Source organism: Capra hircus, chromosome 6, assembly GCF_001704415.2.
Source record: "Capra hircus breed San Clemente chromosome 6, ASM170441v1, whole genome shotgun sequence".
Taxonomy (NCBI): Eukaryota; Metazoa; Chordata; class Mammalia; order Artiodactyla; family Bovidae; genus Capra; species Capra hircus.
The window spans coordinates 102,419,195-102,440,449 of NC_030813.1; the positions used below are offsets into that span (position 1 = coordinate 102,419,195).

Here is a 21,255-nt window from a genome sequence, read left to right on the forward strand (position 1 = left end):
TTCATGTCCCCTTTCCAGAGGAAGTTTTCATGGATGTTCGTTAAATAAATGTTGTGTTTGGGTGGTGGGGTGGAGAAGCTGGAAAGGTTAGTAGATTGAGCGAGGGGGACCAGAAAGACTGAGGCCTTTGTATCATGGTAAGATTAATATTGAGTGAAAATGATGTCTGTGTTTTATTGAGAATGTACTGCGTACCAAGCACTGTGCTTAAGCTCTTTCCATGCAGAGAACTTAAATAGCTGGTCCCTGGCAGGGTCATGTTTTGAAACTGGTATGTCCAACTCGGAACTTTGCTCATAAACACTACCCTGCAAGGCCAGAACCACTGAGGATGAAGTGGAGGAATATCTGAGATTTTTGAGAATTCCTGTTTGTCAAGTCTACACAAATTTCTCCCATAAACTGCAGTTAAAAAAAAAAAAAAAAAGCCTGACTTCACAGGAATTATTGTATGAACCTGGGCAAGTAGTGATGAGCCTTGGTGAGAAGTGTGTTCTTTGGTGTTGACTTCACATTTGGGGCGGAAGCAGGATTATGAATCTAAGCACGTTATGGAATTTTAGGGCTATTGTTAAACCTCGTCAAGGACCTTTTGGATGTATTTTTAGTGGCCGTTGGTATCACCCAGGCTTTTGTGCTTCTGTCAGTTCTGGGTAGAGACTTGATGAGAGCGTTAGGTCAGCCTGCCCTTTGTAGCTGGAACTCAGTTCCTATAAAATGTTTTGGAGAACATGTGTTTGTAATATGTTAAGATTAGTTTGGGGAAAAAGAAAATTGAAGCCTGATTTGTTTAAGTGAACAAAAATGTCTACATGCCCAAGTTTGAAGGCACATAGCATGATGGTTCAATTCTTAGTGGATTTTTATGCTTTTTAATATTATTACTTTTATTGCTCTTTGATGTGCTAGATAAAAAGTAAAATTACATGCAGAACATATATACTACCCATAAAGTTTTATTTTTATTAGTTTTTTTCCCCATGTAAAAAATTACAGTATTATGAACTACTTTTATAGTGTTAATGAGTAACCTCAGTAAATCACTAAGATGGCTGTGTTGAGGGATGCATAAAAAACTTAGGAAACTTAAGGTCATTTGTTTTGAAATTTATCACGTTGTAATTGCTTAAATGAACTTTTGTTCTCTAGACTTCTTAGGTTCCTCTGCCATTGATCTGTGTCAGTGTGTGTGTGTGTGTGTGTATGTCTTGGTGTCTTTGTTTATAAGGTTGGGCTATAGTGTGAGCATGAAATCTACCCTCCCTACACCATGAATGAATTGCCTTTATATCTTATTTTACTAATAAGTATTTACACATAATACCTTATGATAGAAAATGTTACATAAAAAAAAATTTCAGAGTAAAGGAGACTTTTAGTTCAGACACACCCTCAGGTGTAATTGTGCAGACAGCCCTATATATGTGGGGTGTAATAGGAACTCCTACTGAGCTTCAGTATTTTGAAACCTGTGGACGTTTCGATCGGCAATCTTTAAAACCGAGTGAAGATTAAACCTTGTTGTGGGGGAGGTTTCCACATTCGTGGTTTTGTGTGGAGATGGGAAGAGTGGAGGATTGCCCGTGTCATCAAGCAGAATGTGTTTTTAAACTACGAGCATGGCGCTGTGCACAAGTCAAAACTGCCAAAGGGACAGATGTTGCCAATTTCAGACGTACAGGGGGAAGGCAAATATTGCTAAGCAACGGTGTACTTGAGAGAGCATTTTTCGGAGCAGAGCCAGGGGAGTTGTGCCTGGGAGCGCTCGCTGCTTGCTGCCTATGGCTCGGTCCAAGGGAAGAGATGAAAAGTTCTTTCCTCTCAAGGCCGCCATTGCAGCTGCCAGCGCAAAGGACAGTGACCCAGTGGCACCGATTAGGGCTGGCCAGGGGCTGTATGGAGACAGGAAAGCCTCTTGGCCATGTAGGAAGGCAGTAAGACATGTTCACGGAGGTAAGTGCCCCCGTGCACAGCTGCCCCGCAGTACCAGTGAGCGCGAGACTGAGGTTCAGGTGGGAAGACCGAGCCCTCCAAGGACAACCGCCTTCTCTCTCCCCTTCTGGGTCCCCTCCACCTGCTTCCTCCGTTCCCCACTTGGCTTCTTTCCTCCTTCCCTCCTTTTCTTCTCTTCGCCTCCGTTAGAGGCTGACATCAAAGGAGTGAAGGATCCAAATAAACTGTGTGGTTGAGCGCTGCTGTGTGCATGACCTCACAAACAAGGTGTAAATAAGCCTTCAAGACTCAGGCATCCAGTCCCTCCCCTTGCCCCCTCCCTTGGTGTACACTTGATAGGTAACAGACAGGTGGTGCGCTGTGGCTTTTTCTTTTTTTTTTTTTTTCCATTTTGGCTGCCCCTGGAGACTTGTTTTACCTCCTGAGATTTGCATGGTTGTTGGTTTGGATTATGGATTTTCCGTTCTCTCCATGTCTCTGTCTAATGACATAATGGGGCAAGAGCGGAGAAAGTATCACGGTCGTGTTTTCCGTCTCTGCTGAATCACAGCATGTTTAAAGCAGTGCATTTGAAAGAAATGAAAAACATTTAAAAATAAGAGGTTACTTACTAGTCAGATATTTTGTCCAACTTTCAAACTCTGATCTTGAACTTCTGGATCACTTGGCAAACCAAACTTGGCAAAAAATTAGATTTTTTTATTTTTGTCTTCCCAGAGTAAAGGTACAGATCGAAGATACTGGTGTCATAAGAGCTTGAATATTTGTCTATACACGTGTACACTTCCCACCCCTCCACTCCCTTTTGACTTTTATCGCTTGGTTTTTCAGCAGACAAACGGAATTTAAGTCAAATATAATAAAAGATTGTGGACGTCCTACCCAAGTTTTAACATGTGTCATATTGATTTCTACTAGTCTAGGAATATTTAGAAGTAATCTAACTTTAGTGCAAGTGGGTGTACTAGATACATTTTAAAAATTCTATTTATTTATTTTTGGCTGTGCTGGGTCCTCGTTGCTCCGTGACTTTTCTCTGGATGCAGTGTGTGGGTTCCTCATTGCAGTGGCTTCTCTTGTGGAGCACAGGCTCTAGGCGCATGGGCTTCATGTAGCTGGGGGGTCAGTAGTGGTGGTACTCAGGCTTAGTTGCTCCTCGGCATGTGGTACCTTCTCAGATCAGGGAATCAAACTCTTGTCTCCTGCATTGGCAGGCAGATTCTTTACTACTGAGCCGCCAGGGGAAGCCCTAGTAGATACATTTTAATGTTCTAGTAGTTTTGTGGGTTTCATTGATTAGCATGCATCACGGACTCGGTGGACATGGGTCTGAGCAAGCTCCAGGAGTTGGTGATGGACAGGGAAGCCTGGCCTGCTGGAGCCCACGGGGTCCCAAAGAGTCGGAGCGACTGAGCTGAACTTGATCAGCATAGTGACAATCACCTAGTCTGTATCTTTCTGGGGTATAAATTTATCTGATGAAAGGCTGACTAGAGAACATGACGGTGTTTCCACTTTTTCCCCTCAAAAATTAAAATTTGTTTAAGGTTAAACAGTAGAGAATCTTCTCTCAGTGAGAGAGCTCAGAAATTGGGCAGAAATAATGAGAAAGCAGGCAGAACACTCAAGTTGTTACCGTGCAAACTCTTTATTGATTGATTTAAATTTAGATTATGCCTTTTGGCTTTTCAAAGTAGGAGCCATGTCATGAAGCCGAGTTGGAGGTGTGTTGACCCTCAGACTTAGGCAGCTTTGTGTTCCTCACAAGTTTTTGTTTTTCAACGTTGTGTTCTAGTTAAGTCCAGAAAAAACTGGTTTATTTGTCTTACAAAAAGCTTTTGAGAGAATCTACTAAGAAATCAACTTTTTGACATTGAGATGCTTCTTAAAAGTTTCACTGAAAGAGAAGTTTCACTAACCGATAAGTCTTACCTGCTCAGGAGCCAGTCTAAAGCTTTTCAGGTTCATTTAATGCTATTTGGTAGACAGCATTATCGTGACAATATTAATAACACTGCTTATTTTTTACAGAGGATTTGGCTGGCTGATGGCTCAGACAGTAAAAGAATCTGCCTGCAATGCCGAAGACCCAGGTTCAATCCCTGGGTTGGGGAGATTCCCTGGAGGAGGGCATGACAACCCATTCCAGTATTCTTGAATGGAGAGTTCCATGGACAGAGGAGCCTGGCAGGCTATAGTCTGTGGGGTTGCAAAGAGTCAGACACAACTGAGCAACTAACACTTTCACTTTTTTTACACCAATTAAAGAACGGATTGAAAGGACCCGCCCCCAACACACACACTGCCCCGGCCCCCAAGGGCCTGTGGCCCTCCCCCAAACTGGCAGTGTGATTATGATAATATCAGGGAAAAAGTGAGGCAGGTTCCAGGAGCCTTTTCCCCGCTGGGGCTTGGCCCAGGTGTGTGGAATAGTTCCGGGGGCCACAGCTGGATCGGTGCACAACTGAAGCTTAATTTACCTCTGGTGGATTGGCCCTCCCATCTCCTAATGGCAGTTTTCGAGCGGAGTTGCTTTTGTTGTTCCTGTTAGAATGACGGCCTATTTTTCATAGTCTCTCTTCTGTGGCACCTGCATTCTCGAATGTGTAGAAGAAAAAGGAGAACACAGGATGACAGTAAAGGCAGGAATATTGGGAGTTAGGACAAATGTGGTTGAGTGCCTGGAAAATGTTAGTCGCTCAGTTGTGTCTGACTCTGAGACCCCGTGGACTGTGACCCGCCTGACTCCTCTGTCCATGGGATTTTCCAGGCAAGAGTACTGGAGTGACTTGCCATTCCCTTCTCCAGGGGATCTTCCCAACCCAGGAATCCAACCTGGGTCTCCTCCATTGCAGGCAGATTCTTTATTGTATGAGCCACTAGGGAAGCCAGCTGGAGTCTTGGGTCAAGGGCTCTGGATGAAAGTCAGTGGTAGTGGTAGTCACACAGTCGTGTCTGACTCTTTGTGACCCCATGGACTGAAGCCTGCTAGGCTCCTCTGTCCATGGGATTCTCCAGGCAAGAATATTGGAGTGGGTTGCCATTTCCTTCTCCAAGTCAAAGTCAAAAGAGTATTTTTAAAACTTCATTGCATGTGTGTTAGTGTGAGGGGATGAGAGTCAGAAGGATTGAGAGAAGTTTATTGAGATGGAAACAGATGGGCAGAGAGTTGCTCACTGCTGTTTGTTTTCAAAATGAGCATAAACCTATTGTCTCCTATGATAACTTTTAGAATGGTGGTCTTAGATATGGTAGAATTGTGGTAGATGTACAAATGGTTAATGCTTTCAAATTCAGCAGGTATTAGAGCACATTTATTTTACAAGCAAAGGAAAATTTCTCCTTGGCACATATTAAATACCTGTTTAAAATAAATTCAAGAATAATTCTTTTATATATATTTATCTAGCCTGTCCCTTGTATTTATTTAAAAACAAACTGGCACTTGCTAAGTGACGGTTATTCAAAACTTTGTTATTAAACCTGTTCCCTGTTGCCAGTTCACTCAGTCACTTTATGAGATGAACGTTCTGGAAGTCTCATACAGTTTGTCTATACTTACATACCAAGATAGTCCATGAAAAGGAAAGATTATTAAACCTACCTGAGAGTCAGTGGAATTAGAAGCTTTTTTTTTTCCCCCCTCTAAAATGAATCTGGTTTTTAATAAATTGTAGAAAAGAAAATGGGCTTCCCTGGTAAAGACAGTGAAGAATCCGCCTACAGTGCCGGAGGCCCAGGTTCGATCCTGGGTGGTGAATATCCCCTGGAAAAGGAAATGGCAACCCATCTAGTATTCTTGCCTGGAGAATTACACGGACAGAGAAGCAATAGTCTCTTAAATTTTGGTGCTCTTTAACATGATTAAGTATGGGATTTATAACCATCATAATGTTGTATTAAATAATTGTACTCTCCGGAATGATCTTTGGCCCTTTTTCTAGGCCCTGGTAAGTAACCTGTTTGTTACCACCCAATATTAAAAACTTCCCCCCCCCCAAAAAAAAAGAATTTTCTAATTCAGGATTAAGGTATAAAGGGGAAGGCCATCTTTACTTGCCTTCTCTCCTCTGTGTTTATTATAGTACCAGTAATCCCCAAGATAGTTTGAAGCTCAGATTGTTTCCTCGGAGTATATATTGCCTCTGGTCTACCGCTTCAGTAATTTTCTCTCCTTCCTCCCACCCCGCCCCCGCCCCGCCCCAGTTCTGTTTTTTTGTTTTTAAAAATCATGATGCCAGGAGACAGACAACCAACACCTAGCCCAGGGGGGACTGTTGAGATTATTGCTGGAAAAAGCCCAGGATAAAAATCTTTATGTCCTTTTAGACAAAGAGTGGATTAAATGACTTATCTTATTCTTATGACTTCAGTTTCTTTCAACCTCATCCAGAAACTGATGGAAAGGTTTTTTTTTTTTTTTTCCCCCCTGGTGCCTCTGTAGTCTTCACTACTGCCCAGCGATTAAAAAAAATGTCCAGGCACGCTGTGAAACACAGAATTAGACATGGTTCCTGAACATTGTTCGTCACTTAAACTCAGTGGGCACATAAACTCAAAAAGGAGCAGTAACACAGGTTTATGCGTCTATAAATCCTATCATGGTTGACAGAGTAACTTCGTAGCATTGTTTTAGACTCAGAACCATCACTTAATATGATTTGTGAGAGAGTGAATGTGTGCGCGTGTGTCTGTGTGTGTGTCTGTCTGTGCAAGGGTGGGGAAGGAGCTGAGCAGGATGGGACTGGAGTGAGCGTGGTCACAAAACACCATCACACTTCAGTTTAACATCCTCCCTGAAAGGGGTGAAGACGGCTCATGCTTTGCAAATTCATGTACCCACCCATAAATGAAAATGCAACTCCTCTTAAAAACAAAAACCAACTCTAAATGTTGTTTTAGTGAGTAGAATAGGTCATAGAGTTGGGACCGTTTGAAAGAACTTGTCCGTTTATTATCACTGGAATGGAACCAGTGTCTAGACTTGTTCTTTGTGAGGCCTTTTTCCCTTTTTTTAAAGCAGTGCCTTTTAGCCAGTCTTAATCATTCATGGCTGCTGTGTCCAATGGGCTTCGTGGGGTCTCGTGTGATCTTCCATCAAAGGCGCAGTGTTTTTAAGTCCTAGACCATTGGGGCTTTCTGATTCCTTATTACACGGCGAATGGTAATGGTTCACAGTCAAAAAGTTAGAAAGTTGGCAAGTAACAGGGATTAGACATATTTACTGTCAAACAACGGTAAGTTCTCTACATTTGCTTTGTTTTTAAGCCTGTTTAAACCCACCTTGGGGACACCCCACCCCTCGTAACTAACACCAAGAAGCTGGTTGACCTGTGGTCATAAAGAATGTTTACTGAAAACATTTCTGCATATATTGCCGCAACATAAGTAGTGTTTTTAAAATAAAAACTTTCATGTGACTCTGTAGAAGCCTTACAAATATATGAAAGTTTATACTTGTGTGATCTCAGGAAATTTAATAGTAATAAAATAAGTGAAACTAGCGCTTTTATTAGTCCCTTCATATTCATTTGTATGTTTATATAAAGTAAGTGTTATAACATATATATGGGAAACAGCTATTCACAGTTCCTGTTTTATTTACTTAAACCAGATCTTAAGAACTATACCCTAGGTTTCATAACGAAAAGATGCCCTCTTTTAATAGAGATCAAAACAGAATTTCCAGAATATTTTAAGTAGTTCAGTCAATATAAATTATGAGCTTTTATAAATTTTATATACTTTAGAAAAATAAATTCTTTATGACACTAATTAAAGCAAAATGCTTCACTGGTAACAATCAAAGTGCCTGGAAAGAAATAGAAGGCTCTAATTACTCATGTTGGTCTTTTAACTACATATAGTTCAAAATACTCCTTCCTGTAAGGGATTATAAGTTTCAATGATGATATTTAGGATCTTTTTTTTTTTTTTTTCTTCATTTTTTAGCCTGTTTTTGCTTTCACTGGTGAAATACAGACAGATAATATAGGAGCTTATAAAGGAGCAGTTTACCTAAAATGAACTTTATGGACATTTGGGGATATTAGCTGTCATTTAATATAAAGTGAGTTGGGGTACTAGTGCCTCTCCCAAGCTTCCAGCATCCTCTTTCTGCATTTACCCTGAACGGTTTTTTTCTTTAAATAAATATTTATTTATTTATATGGCTGTGCTGAGTTCTAATTGCGACATGTGGGATCTTTAGTTGTGGCACGTGGGATCTAGTTCCCTGACAAGGGATCAAACCCAGGCCCCCTGCATTGGAAGGGAGAAGTCTCAGCCACTAGGCTACCAGAGGAGTCTCTATCCTAGACTGTTTCTTGATCTCCAGACTCAAGGAGAGATATACCCTTCCTTTACCCTACTCAAGCCTGCCCAGTGTAGCCTTCCTCCAACAATCATGTTCTGATGTTACTGCCACATCAGAAACTTGGCTGTCTGAGAAACTCCCCAAATTGCAAAGAGTCAGATACGACTGAGTGACTGAATTGAACATGTTTGAGAATTCTGTTGAAGATGCCATGAGATGACAAAATCAAATTTATTCATTGGACAAATATAACTTAACGTATCTGTGCTATTCCAGAATTATGCCAAGGCCCTAGGAGATACTGGGATGAATAAACCCAGACCCTACCTGTAGGAAATGGCAACCCACTCTGGTACTCTTGCCTGGGAAATCCCTTGGACAGAGGAGCATGGTGGGCTACAGTCCATGGGGTTACAAAGAGTTAGATGTGACTGAGTATGCATCCTCTGCCTGTAGGAAACCAGTTCGGGGGAGACAGAACAGCTTGGGTTACCATTTGGAGTTGAAGGTAGATGCCGAGTCAAGGTGAAGGAACTTCCAGGAATGGACAACCAGTGTTTGTGACACCCCTGTTTCCACACTGCTTCCCCCTTCCTAGATCTTCCAATGTGAGTAGGATTGCTTGGGCTTTCCACAGTAAATTTTTGTTGGATGATAGCTGTAGGTGACCTATAGATTCCTCATCATTGAAAATAATCTTGTCCTTCATCAGTCTTTCCTTTTCTCCTTGAAACATTTACTTGGAGAACTATAGCGATATCTGCAGTCAGCGTAACATTAATTGTGGTGCCCTCCACACCTGGCAGACCAGTTTGCCATTACAGAGTAGGCTTCCAGGGAACATGTGAGTAATTCTTTGCTAAATATTGCTGCTTAATCACCTTTTTAAGAAAAATACTACTCTGACCCTTGCTGCTGTTTGAAAATATTTGGGTAGAGATGGAGGGTGTTTCATTTTTTAAAGGAAGAGTTTGACGTCAAAATTAGTTTGCATTATACTACTGTTCATCTTGATGAAAGTGAAAGAGGAGAATGAAAAAGTTGGCTTAAAGCTCAGCATTCAGAAAACTAAGATCATGGCATCTGGTCCCATCACTTCATGGCAAATAGATGGGCAAGCAGTGGAAACAGTGTCAGACTTTATTTTTTTGGGCTCCAAAATCACTGCAGATGGTATTGCAGCCATGAAATTAAAAGACGCTTACTCCTTGGAAGGGAAGTTATGACCAACTTAGATGGCATATTGAGAAGCAGAGACATTACTTTGCCAACAAAGGTCCGTCTAGTCAAGGCTGTGGTTTTTCCAGTAGTGATGTATGGATGTGAGAGTTGGACTATGAAGAAAGCTGAGCGCCGAAGAATTGATGCTTTTGAAGTGTGGTGTTGGAGAAGACTCTTGAGAGTCCCCTGGACTGCAAGGAGATCCACCCAGTCCATTCTAGGGGAGATCGTTCCTGGGTGTTCATTGGAAGGAATAATGCTAAAGCTGAAACTCCAGTTCTTTGGCCATCTCATGTGAATAGTTGACTCATTGGAAAAGACTCTAATGCTGGGAGGGATTGAGGGCAGGAGGAGAAGGGGCCGAGAGAGGATGAGATGGCTGAATGGCATCACCGACTCGATGGATGTGGATTTTAGTGAACTCAGGGAGTTGGTGATGGACAGGGAGGCCTGGCGTGCTGCAATTGATGGGGTCGCAAAGAGTTGGACACGACTGAGTGACTGAACTGAACTGAACTGCACTATTCATCTTTAGGAAAACTGTGAAGGGTGTCTTGTTTTCTGTTTTCTAACCCTGTATCCTTCCTTCCATATTAACAGTCCACAGTTTTCCTTTTTTTCCTCTTTGTGCTATTGCTGATGCTCCATCATGTCAGCTCTTAATGACACCATGGACTGCAGTCTCCTCTGCCCATGGGATTTCCCAGGCAAGAATACTAGGGTGGGTTGCCATTTCCTTCTCCATCTTTGTACTGTAAGTGTTTCCATAAATCTGTCCAGGGACTTAAAAAAATTCTTAGCTAGAATACTGGGTGTGGAAATCGACGTTTAGATAGATCCCCGAAGGGCATGACACTTCTGAAGAAATAACACTGCTCAGCCTTGTGCTTTTTCCAGCCCTAGTAGGCACACCCCAGTGGTATGAGCAAGTTCTTGGAATTGGCCTAGCTATGTAGGTAATTTACTTTGTATTTACAGAATAAAATGAATTTTATGTCAGAACCTTGCTCAGGCAGGCCTTTTGGTTTCCTCTTCTGATCCATCTCTGGGAAATGCAGATCATGGCATCTTTGTGATAAATGCTTAGGTTTATTTGTGTGGCATCAGCTTTAACGTGCATTGTCTTATTTTGTCCCCACAACAATCCGGTAAGGCTTTGTTTACGTCATGTGTATCTGCCCGGTATATAATAAGCATGACTGATTAAAAGAGAGGCCACCCCCACCCCCCAAATACGTCTCTTTGAAGGACTTTGCAATAGTCTCATTTGGGAAGCAAGAGTGTAGTAGCCAGCAAATACTGGGCGAGACACCAAGTCCTAGGTTTCCCTAGGAGCACGTCACAGGAAGGCTGGAAGTAAATCTAGGAACAGTTCTGTGTGTTGAGTGTTACATGGGGCAACCCTGAGCACCAGGGAGGAAGCTGTGAATAGATTCAGAGATGTGTGTTTGGGAGAATGCAAGTTATTCGGTACATAGAGGAATACTAAGAGAAAGTCAGAGACCTTGAGCTGTACTTTTGAGAAAAAATGTTTATTCCTATATTTTTAAAAAAGAATCTCAATCTTATTTTTGTATTTTTATTCCTGAATACATGATATATATCTTAATGCAGAATTGAAAATTGAAAAAAAAACAGACTTCCCCTGTGGTCCAGTGGTTAAGACTCTGTGCTTCCAAGGCAGGGGGCAAAAGTTTGATTCCTGTTTGGGGAACTAAGATTCCATATGCTGCATGGCCAAAAATAAAAATTAATTAATTTTAAGACGCTAAAAAGGTATACGATGAAAATCTTCCCATTACGCTAGCCCTCTCGCAAGTTAATTTTCCTTTCTAGAAGTAGTTGATGTTAAAGGCTTCTTTATTATGTTATTTATTATTTATTCTGTGTTATTCCCAGTGGTATTTAATGGGTCATAAGTAACTTGACATACATGTTCTCTTCTGACATCACCTTTTCATTTATTCAAATCCTGGTATATGCTGCATGTGTGCCTTCCCCTTCCCCCTTAACAATACATCTTAGAGATTACCCAGCTCAGTGCACGAAGAGCACCCTGATTCTCTGTCATGGTTGCATAGTATTTCTGTGTAGGGGCCTGTAACACAGTTTTCTTAGCCAGCTACCTAGAGATGGGCATTAAGATTTTTGTTTTTTAGTACCTTACTATTTGCAAATTAGGCTGAAATGAATAACTTTGTGCACATGTCTTTTTGTGCAGTTAGGAGTTAGTGCTCGAGCTCAAGTTGCTGGGTCAGAGTATGGGAAATTACAATTTGGTGACTCTTGCCAAACTGCTGTCTTCAGAGAGTGTGCGGTGTTGCCCTCCCACCAGCCCCGGAATTTGAGTGCCTGTTTCCCTACGTCTCTCTCATAGACAGAGTATTGTCAGTTCTTTCGTTTTTTGCTTTGCCAATCTGATATGTGAAAAATAGTTTCTAAGAGTAATCTTAATGTGTGGAAGGAGAAAACAATGAAAAACTGTTTCCATTCTGTCTCTGGTATGCTTACCTCTGTGTAGTTTGTTCATTAAGATGTTGGCTTATTATTCAGAGAAGCTACAGTATTTAGAAAGTCTCTAAAGCTCTCCAAATTGGACATCTATTTTCATATTCTGAGTTCAGAGGCTGAAAACCACAATGGCAAATGTTGATTGGTGGCCTCTGTGCGGCAGGCAGTGTGTGACTGGTGATTCAGAAGGCAGACCTGGCCCCTGCAGTCCTGGAACTGGTGATCTAGAAGAAGCAGAGATGGCGGGATGGGAGGAGCTTTGGCAGGAAAAGTACACACAGCCATGGGCACACTCGCTCTGTTTCAGGAGTGAGGGAATTAAGGAGTGCTTCCCAAAAGGTGGTTTTTAATCTGCAACTCAAGACTGAGTAGGACTCATCTCAACACAGGTGGGAGAGGGAAAGGGGTTCCACAGGGGCAGGAGGAGTGTGGCTTAGCTAGTTAGATGGAGCTAGGTGAACTCCAGTGGTGAAGAATCCGCCTGCCAGTGCAGCAGACACGGGAGACGTGGGTTCTATCCCTGGGTTGGGAAGATCGCCTGCAGGAGAAAGTGGAGATTCTCCAGTCTTCTTGCCTGGAGGATCCCACGGGCAGAGGAGCCTGGCGGGGTACAAGTCCACAGGACTGGAAAGAGTCGGACACGACTGAGCACACGCACACGTGCATGAGCAGCGTGGTAGATGCCGTAGATTGAACCACAGGCTGAGAGGGTGGCTGAGCTGGCCAAAGAGCTCATCTAAGTTTTCCATAAGCTCTTAGGGAAAACCCGAATGAACTTTTTGGTCAACCCGCTGTGTCTGAAGAAAAATAGTGTGAGCTTTTGTGTAATCTTCTAAAACATATGCTGACAGAGAACCATTGGGGTTTCTTTAAAAGCTGTCCTGCCAGTGAAGACCCTCTTGATAATGTTGGCCCCGTGTGTTGATTTCACGTATCAGTGCCTCCTGAGAGTTTTTAAAGTTTCACATTTAACCTTCATACCAACCCTGCGAAGTGGTTAGGACTGGTAATATTATCCCTTCATTGCCACGAGGAGATATTCCCAGAGAAGTTGAACCTTAGCCAGCATCGCAAGACCTGATCCTCAGCGGAGCCAGAACTAGGATCCAAGATCTCTTGGCCGCCTTCATCAGCATGCTGCCTCTGTGCTCCCTGCAGTTCTGGTTAGTGATAACTAAGCCTTTTTTGAGAACAGCATTGTTTAAAAAAGTGCTGCTCTGTTGAAACTTGAGAGACTTAAAACACAATATTGCCAGAGCCCTGTGGTCTCAGCGGTGAGGTGTATTTCTTCCATCCGCCTCTTCTTAGCTTATTAAAACAAACTGTGTCATGCTTAGGGGACATTTACTGACATCTTTTATTTTGGTATCAGTGCATTTCCTTAGGATTACACAATGTCATTCCAGGAGGAGTGAGAAATCAGACCAAGGCCAGCATCACTGCTTTTGCTAGTCTAAAGTACCTACGGTAGTAACAGGCAGTTAACGCTGATTACCCACTTCTTTGCATAAGCCCAAGGGAAACAGTACTCTTTGAAAAATGGTTTTGGTTTTGCATACAACAATTGGGATCAGATCCCCCTCTCCTTAAATACTGATATGTTTGTGTCTGGCCTGAAGTTGAGGTTTTGGGGACAGTATTGTAGCAATATTAGGAAGGCGGGCTTAGTCACTTGAGCCTGTGTGGCCCTGGACATGTAAGTTAGTTTCTTTAGAATTTAGTGTTCATTTTTAAAAGTGGGATAATACCACAAGATTGGTGTAAGAATTAAGAGGTGATTAAACAGCAGCAACAACAAAAATTGATGCTAACTGTATGAATGCAGAGGCTCTAGTCTGCGGGTTCATTCCTGTCTAATTGTCCTTCTGTGGCAGGAACACTGACTTTAGCACTTACCCCCCAAATCACACGGCAGTCTCCCACCCTCAATATCTAGGTTCCTAGAGGAGACCAGCTTTAGCTACTCTATACATCTGTGTGTGTTTGTGTGTGTGTTAAATTGCTTCAGTCGGGTCTGACTCTTTGTGAGGGAATACAGAATTCCCTCAGATTTTTATTTCATTTTTCAGCATCTGTAATAAGGGATGTATCTACAGTTGATGAGTACATTTTGTGTTTTAACATTTTCCCCTGCCAAGCTAATGATGGTACATCTTGTAATAGATGGTATCAAATGGAGGAAATAATATTGGGTTGGCCAAAAAGTTTGTTTGGGTTTTTTTTCCCATATTTCTATAACATGTTATGAAATAATATAATATGAGTTTAATGCAGTAACAAGTACAATGTGTATTCAGCAAGTAGCTACTGTTTTTTAAGTTGAGTAGGATTTTGGTTCCTGTGTTAAGGCCATACTCCTTGGGAAAGTGAGGGCTCCATCGGGAGGTCTGTCTATATACAGGACCCCTGAATGTGTAAGGGCTTTCCAAGTGGTGCTAGTGATAAATAACCCACCTGCTGGAATGGGGAGACTTAAGAACCCAGGTTCTACCCCTGAGTCAGGAAGATCCCATGGAGGAGGGCATGGCAGCCCACTCCAGTATTCTTGTCTGGAGAATCCCGTGGACAGAGGAGCCTGGCGGGCTACAGTCCATAGAGTCACAAAGAGTCAGACCCGACTGAAGCAACTTAACACACGCAAACACACACAGATGTACAGAGTAGCTAAGCTGGTCTCCTCTAGGAACCTAGATATTGAGGGTGGGACACTGCCGTGTGATTTGGGGTGTAAATGCTAAAGTCAGTGTTCCTGCCACAGAAGGACAATTAGACAGGAAAGAACCCCCACACTAGAGCTTCTGCATTCATGCAGTTAGCATCCATTTTTGTTGTTGCTGCTTTTTAATCACCTCTTGTTCTTTGAGGAAATCTTACCTAAAGATGTCCAGCCTGAACTTGGCCTTGCTTCAGAGAGGTTGCTTGTTTATTCTTTGGCCCCAGTGTTAAAGGGAGAGCTTGGCTTCTCTGAGCAGGGGTGGCAGGACTCAGCTGGATACGCTGTGGGCAAAGTGGATTTCAAGGAAGGGGATTAAGCTATAACGCTTTGTTGAAGCACCCCTCCCTTTTTGGAAATTCTCCTTCCAGTGGCAGACTTGGAGGTGCCAAATTGTACTTTTTAACAACAAGGCAGCCTGTCCGTATGGATCTTTCTTTGCAAGCGCAGCTGAAATACCTACTGTACTCTAGTTTAAGAGACTTTAATTTGGGTCAGGGAAGAGTGATGATACCATCTCAGGTAGCTGGAGCATATTAAAAAAATGGGCTCACACTATACAGACGATCTTGTAACCAACCCTCTTTAAATAAAGCTTTAAAGCGCGCCTTGGTATACACAACAGTATTTAGAGATAAAAGGGCATTAACTCTCAACTCTCTCACACTCTTGAATGGCTCAGTGTAGATGTGGGGAAGAGGGGAGAGAAAAATATAAAGCAAGTGCAGTAGAAAATGCCAGCATTTGGAGAATCCACGTGAAGGGTTTGTGGGAATTTCCTCTACTGTCTTTGTTATTTTCTCTAGGAGTGTGAAATTCTTTCTAAAGAAAAAGTTGAAAATATCTTGAGCATCTTTCCATGCCAGCACATGCATTTACATCATTTTATATATGTTGATGTCCATTTTATTTATAACATATTGCTATATGGGAGCCCTGTGAAAATCTTTAGTTAGACTCCTGTTCTTGGACATTTGATCATTTCCAGTTATTTGTCATTATAAACAGTGCTGCTTGGAGATATTTAAATATGGTATATCCTCATGTGTTTGGAATAGAATTCTGGCACCCTTTTAATATAACCCCACTTTCATAATGGACCTGATATGAGAATTAACCAACCAGTTCATGCTTGAATCTTAGGCTTTAGTTAGAATTTTAAGCAGGTTAAATGGTGACTGTTTAGCACTATTTATCTTGCTCTGATACCAATAAACAATAATCTACAGAAAAAATTTCTTCAATTCTGGCTCATCTCACGTAATACAATTTTTAGGGAAAAATAAATCTTTTAGTGACATCAAACATCTTGGCTAAGGGTTGATGGCTTGAGTAATATTACAAAGATCAGAGAGTCTTTTAGTCTTCAGACATGGTCGCTTCCTGACCCCATTCTGTTCAAAGCAGTGGGCAATGGTTTTCTGCCCTCATTCTAACTGTGCTTCACTATTTCATTGATTGCCGGATTTTTTAATTAATATTTTAAAAATTGAAATATAGTTGATTTACAGTGTTGTGTTAATTTCTGCTGTACAGCAAAGTGACTCAGTTATATATATACACACACACACATTTTCTTTTTTAAATTCTTTTCCCTTATGGTTCATCATAGGATATTGAATATAGTTCTCTCTGCTATATAGTAGGACCTTGTTGCTTATCCATTCTGTATATAATAGTTTGCACCTGCTAACTCCAACTTCCCACCCCATCCTTCCACCAGCTGCCTCCCCCCTGATTGCCAGATATTTTATTTATTTTCCTTTCTTATTTTGGGATGTGCTCGGTCTCTGTTGCTGCGAGTGGATTTTCTCTAGTTTCTCTGCCCCCGTGAGCAGGGGCACCTCTCTAGTTGTAATGCCCAGGATTCTCTTGTTGCAGAGCGTGGGCTCTAGGGCAAGTGGGCTCAGTAGCTGTGGTACTTGGACTCAGTTGCCCCACAGCATGTGGGATATTCCCAGAGCAGGGATCCAGCCCGTGTCCCCTGCATTTTCAGGCAGATTCTTAACCACTGGACTGCCAGCAAAGTCCTGCCAGATATGATATTTTAATTGAATTCTCATTCCAGCGACAGAAAGGACTATTTAACCAGAGTCAGTAGTCCTCTGCTTTGTTCTGTTAATTTCACTTCAATTCCTAATTGTTATTGTTCCTAATGACACATGTGAAAAATTAAAACCATAGGATATAATTGCATATTACCCTCAGGTCAGAACAGCATTCATTTGTTTCTGACGTTTGTGCTATAATATTTGGTCCAGTTTTTAGACATTCCTTAATAGTCTTGAAAAATGAAAACTCGACAAGCAAGTCCTCTTGTTAACATGCACAGTGCCTAAGGGCAGGTCCAATTGGGCCAGCAGAGAGAGGCGATAGGCTTGACTCTTTGACTATCTCTCTTAACTTTCAGACCCCTACCTCAAAAATAACAAATTGTAAACGTTTCAATAAAACTGTCTCTGTGAAATTTACATGTTTTAAAACCAGACCCAGGCAGGTCAAATTGCATTTGAAATTTGACATGTCCACTAGATTCAATTCCAGGGCAGTGTGAATGCTGTATGCACTTTTCCTTAAGGAGACAGGAATGAGGAAGATGGTGGATTAGTAAACCCCAGATCAGGAATTATCAACCAGTGCCGTATTAAATTACACTTGAATGAGAAACGAGAGCCCTGAAAAGAACCATTTTCCATCTACACTCTGACTGTGAGGCAAACCTTGGACCAACTGACTGGGAAGAGCAGCACTTTCTGCACCCCAGGGGCAGTAAAAAGTGTGTGTATTGTTGGGTGGGGGTGCAGGGGGTTGTATAGGAGGATTTGCCCAGGGCACTTGGCTCATCGGTTGACACAGAAAGTTGCTATTCCGTTTGAAAACCATGAAGTCAGGGAATTTGTTCCATATCTCTAGTTAAGGAAAAAGTTTTTTTTTTTTTTTTTTAAAGATTTTACTTTTCCATTGTCTTGCACTTTATAAAGACTGGAAAGTGACATTTCCTAAACACTGCGTTCGTGATACTAGCAACAGCAGCTGTCATTTGTTTACCTGGGAATAAGCAAGAGGGTCTTTCCTCTAAGAAGCTAGGTAATCTCTCTTCTTAGGGTCTATCTCTGGGGCAATATTGTGTGTGTGTGTGTGTGTGTGTGTGTGTGTGTGTGTGTCTAAAAAATACGGACTTCAAGTAGGGCTAGAGACATTCAACTTTAAGACTTATTTTTGGCAGGTTAGACTCTCACCCTAAAATCTATGCTTGGTTGGAGTCTGACTTCCTTACTGTGGGCTCAGTAAGACGTTCAGGATGATCGCATCTTTGTGTTCATGTAACTTGCCTCACTGGACAGATGTTGCTGCAAAGCAGGAAAATTACAGGTTTTCCCTTTCTGCCTCCACTCTTGTTATATCTATTATTCCCCTAGATTCACTAATATACTCATTTTCTTTAATATATACATGTTCCATCAGAAGCTCTTGACCTGCGGGTCACAATTCATCTGTCATTGTCTCCAGCAGAACCCTTTCTTTCACAATTAGCTCAGGTTTATCTCTCTGGTTTTATTTCATCTAGAATGTGAAGTTTCTCATACTTAGCTATTAGTAGTAATAAAAGGGGGTCCTGGGGGTGATTCTCCTTAAGAAGTGTTGCTATAAGTACTAATAGCATTCACTAATACCAGCACTCTAATGGTTTTTTGTTTGTGTGCTAATCTTTGTTTTGTTTGCTAACCTTTTTCTTGCTTTTCCCTTACAGCAGACCTACTCCAATGAAGTCCATTGTGTTGAAGAGATTCTGAAGGTGAGTTGATCGATAATTATTTCTCGCTTGAAGACACACTTAAGTAGGCAGACATATATTCATTTTCTTTGACTTGAGTGAACAGTTGATATTCTGAACAGTTTGCCTCCTCCCTATCATACCTCCCAAAGCAAATTAACCAGAATAATAACAAAGGAAGTCTTAGGAAACCATCAGAATCTCTGACAGATTTTAATTGAAATGAACTCTGCAAACTCCATGACATTGGACCAGAGTTTTATGACCTCTCTCTCAGTCTTTTCTGATAAAAGACTCAAGAGAAGCACCCACCAACAACCCCCCACCGCTACCCCCACCCCCCAGAGAGGAGACTCCCTGTATTGCTGCACTGGGAGGCACCCCAGATTAAGGAGTGCTTGATTTTCACCTCTTGGTGTTTTAGAGGAGACACCTCATGGGTGCGGGCCCATCTTCAATGCAACCATGAATTTTTTTAAAGGGATAAAAAGAAAAACAGAAAGTATATGGACATCTTTAGACCTCCCTTGAAAGGGTTATTTTTTTGCTCTTGTTGATTGGGACCATGCCAGGAACATTTGTGCTGCCTCTACAAATACATCATTGAAGCCATTATCCATTTGTTCATTTTCCTTGCACACGGATGACAAATTCCTTCTAGAATTCAGCTCCAGGAAAAAAAAAAAAATTCTCCTCATGAACCAGCATGCGTTCCTTTTATCAGAGAATTATATAAACTGTTATGTTTCCCATTTTGGCTTTAATTTCCAGGAAATTTAGAGCTAAATTTAATGCTCAAATACAGTAGCTGTAATAACTGAGAGCTCTGTTTATTTCTCATTCCTCCTCTCCGGGCTTTTCATTTTCTTCCATGTAACTTTTAGTGAGACTCTCACTGTATCTTTTACTGATTTTTGGTTGGTTTCTTTTTTAAGTAGAAGAAAAGTGACACTTGTACCTATTAAGTTTTATCTCCACAGTACACTTTTTTCCCTCAAAATATATGTTTACCCAGTTATTTTTGGCTTAATTTTTCATTGTAAAGTATTAAGTGAGTTGGTGCTGAAACCAATAATTAAGTATATTGGTTACCTTCTCATTTGTACAATTTTTGACAAATGTGGTATCTAGCCAAATGTTTGGGAGACAGTTCCATTAGTTTTGTTTAACCATCTTTGGTCCCCTACTTTTATAATTAGAATTTTCTAAGAAATACCTCTTAGGAAACATACTTTGTACTGTCTGAAAATGAGAATTTTTTGCCAATCAGCAGATAAGTACTAATAAGTACTCTTGATTGGGGCTTTTGTTTTATCCTTTCCCTCTGGTATTTTTGAAATCCTTTGGTAAGATGAGTCATAAAAATAATAAATGTCTTAGTTGTAAAATATGACCTTAGCAATTTCTCTGAAATTGTGTGTGATTTGTTCCACGGTTGTTTCAAAAGTAAATGCAACAATACTGATGATTCGTCTCCTGCGCGTGTCAGATGCTTCTCTTGTGTTTTGATGCGCTATATGACTTGTCGAGTCCTTTATGTAAGGTGATGCTATTAGACCATCAGGCAAGCACTTTTAATTTAATGAACTCGTCCGTCCTCCTTCGCCTCTCTGCCAACATCACATTAATGGGTTCCTGCTTACCTGGAAATCCTTGAAAGTAGATGGTTAATGCAAGCCATGGCCGAGTGTGTCCATTTGGAGATCATAATCGAGAAAGCAAATCGCAGGATCTGCTGGTTGAAGAAGGGCATGGATGGGCCTCTTCTCCTCTGTTGTGGCCTCCGTTAAGTCACTCCTGAACTCCTCCTGGACTTCAGTTTCCTCATGAGGAAAGTGGAGGCCCCAGGCTGGCAGATAGTAGATGACTCCAGGGCCAAATGCAGCCCTCCCTCTTTGTTGTCCATCCAGATAACTTCCCCCTGCCTTGTGGTTCCTGTTCTTATCTCCTACCAGTAATTTACGAAGACTGCCAGGAATCCTAACAAAGATCTTCCTGACGGGTGATAGAAACTAGTCCCCAATATTGTTGGGCTCTCTGGTGGACATTTTAAGAGTGGAAGTCTTTTACTGAAGGGGCAGTGATGGCCTATGACTCGAGCAGACTGGCAGGGTGAGAAAATAGCAGACAGACTCTATCAGAAACCAGGGATTGGTTATCAACAAGGGTCCAGACGGGGATGGTGCACTCAGTGGGCATGTGAAATGGCTCAGGTTTTCCACTTCCAGTGCCACAGCCTGAAGAGCCCTTTGGGGAAGTTTCTGCAATGTTTTTTCACATTACCTCAGTGCAGCCTTCCAGGGACACTGGTCCAGTGAGTGGTAGCACCATGATTTGTTCACTCATTCATTTATTCAGCAAGTATCCGTGAAGACACACATTCTTTCTCAGCACTGGAATAAATGCTATAGGAATAGGAGTCCTTTCCTCTCTTGAAGATCATGGTGGGGGAAGATAAATATGTAAGTGTCAGCTGTTGTTAAGTGCTGTGAGTCTTATAGCAGGCAAGTGAATGGACGAGAAAGCAGAGGAAAGAGGGCAGAAGCCTTGAGGTGGGAGCAGGTTGGCAAGTTACAAGAGCGGTGAGTCTGAAGCCAAATGAACAGGGTGGAGGGTGGGGGGAGATAGCAGCAAGGGCACCTGGAAGGTCAGGAGTGAAGCAGGTGCTCAGTGATTTACCCCCATTCATGTGATAAGCAGTTGCTGAAGCAGGGGGTTAATTCGGGGCCGGTGATTCTGGGCAGCCTCCTCTCCTTATGGCCCCAA

The 21,255-nt window shown here is 41.9% G+C and overlaps 1 protein-coding gene across 7 annotated transcripts in view; it reads left to right on the forward strand.

The window, feature by feature from the left end:
• Positions 1–21,255, forward strand: part of AFF1 (AF4/FMR2 family member 1) — a 200,044-nt gene that overhangs the window by 122,682 nt on the left and 56,107 nt on the right. For all 7 annotated transcript variants that reach the window (XM_018049701.1, XM_018049705.1, XM_018049702.1 and 4 more), the window contains one exon: positions 18,466–18,510. In XM_018049701.1, coding sequence (XP_017905190.1) covers positions 18,466–18,510 — 45 coding nt within the window. The remainder of the gene's footprint in view (positions 1–18,465; positions 18,511–21,255) is intronic.